General features: G+C 28.2%; 1 protein-coding gene across 2 annotated transcripts in view; it reads left to right on the plus strand.

Annotated features, from left to right (window-relative positions):
• LOC106458708 (transducin beta-like protein 3) overlaps positions 1-1,229 on the plus strand; it is a 34,428-nt gene that overhangs the window by 17,449 nt on the left and 15,750 nt on the right. For both annotated transcript variants that reach the window (XM_013918250.2, XM_022384980.1), the window contains exon 12: positions 701-914. In XM_013918250.2, coding sequence (XP_013773704.1) covers positions 701-914 — 214 coding nt within the window. The remainder of the gene's footprint in view (positions 1-700; positions 915-1,229) is intronic.

Genomic DNA, 1,229 nt, shown 5'->3' on the forward strand with positions numbered 1-1,229 from the left:
CTTAGATTTTTTTCTGGTAAACAAACCATGTGTCTTAGATTTTTTTCTGGTAAACAAACCACTTGTCTTAGATTTTTTTCTGGTAAACAAACCACGTGTCTTAGATTTTTTTCTGGTAAACAAACCATGTGTCTTAGATGCTTTTCAGGGCAACATTTCATAGATGAATTATTTTTTTTTATATTATTACAGTTTTCAAATGTACTCAGAAATTAATATTTTACTTTATTTTATAAAGCTACAATTATTGTAACCAATATTATTTTCATCTGTTATTTGAAAAGAAATTTCATTGCAATTTCTACATGCAGAAATATTTTTCAATCAAGCCAAATTTCTTTAATAGAGTAAAATAAAATTGTACTGAGGAAAGGCTTAAAGCATATTTCTGGTCTCATGGAAAAAAATTACTGCTTCTTAATAAATCATTAAATGCAATATTATTATATTGATAATAGGTTAACCACATGGACTGTGTATACTTCTAAATTTATTTTATTAGATGTAAATGATTTAAGACATTGCATATTTCAGCAATTGGGTACTTGTAGAGTTAATTTCTTGTAAAATCATGGATGTAAAAAGCATATGCCAGAAAATGACAGTGAAGTGTGTGGTAATTGAAATTCAAGATTAAAAGACTATTTTTGGTTTTAAATGAAATGTTTGGCTTAAAACTTATTTTTACAACATTCCACAGACTAAGTATGAAATTTGTCGTCAGTGGAAGCCAAGATACTACCCTGAAAGTCTGGAATATTCCTACCTCTAAGCATCTGACAAACCAATCAAATCATCCAGAAACCTTATCTGCACTTTTTACTGAACATGCCCATGACAAGGACATCAACTCTGTTGTTGTAGCTCCGAATGATAAACTAATTGCTACAGGCTCACAAGATAAAACAGCAAAAGTAAATCATTTTCAACTTTTTACCCACTTGTGGTTAAGAGAATTCTCAGATTGTCACAACATCCTTTAACATAGTGTTAAATTGAGTTTAAAAAACTTTATGAAGTAGTTAAAAAATGAGTTATTGTTAATTAATATTTAAATATCTTACATGTATGTTTATCCCATGGTATGAATTATACTGTATTTAATGCATTTCTCTCTGAATGGTTACTGTTCATTGAACTTTTAAAATCAGCAAATAAAGTACAAGAGAGATGTTGAAAGCTGAAATAAACTGAAAGATATTTATTACACACACACACATATATATATA

Source organism: Limulus polyphemus, unplaced genomic scaffold (assembly GCF_000517525.1).
Source record: "Limulus polyphemus unplaced genomic scaffold, Limulus_polyphemus-2.1.2 Scaffold503, whole genome shotgun sequence".
Lineage (NCBI taxonomy): Eukaryota > Metazoa > Arthropoda > Merostomata > Xiphosura > Limulidae > Limulus > Limulus polyphemus.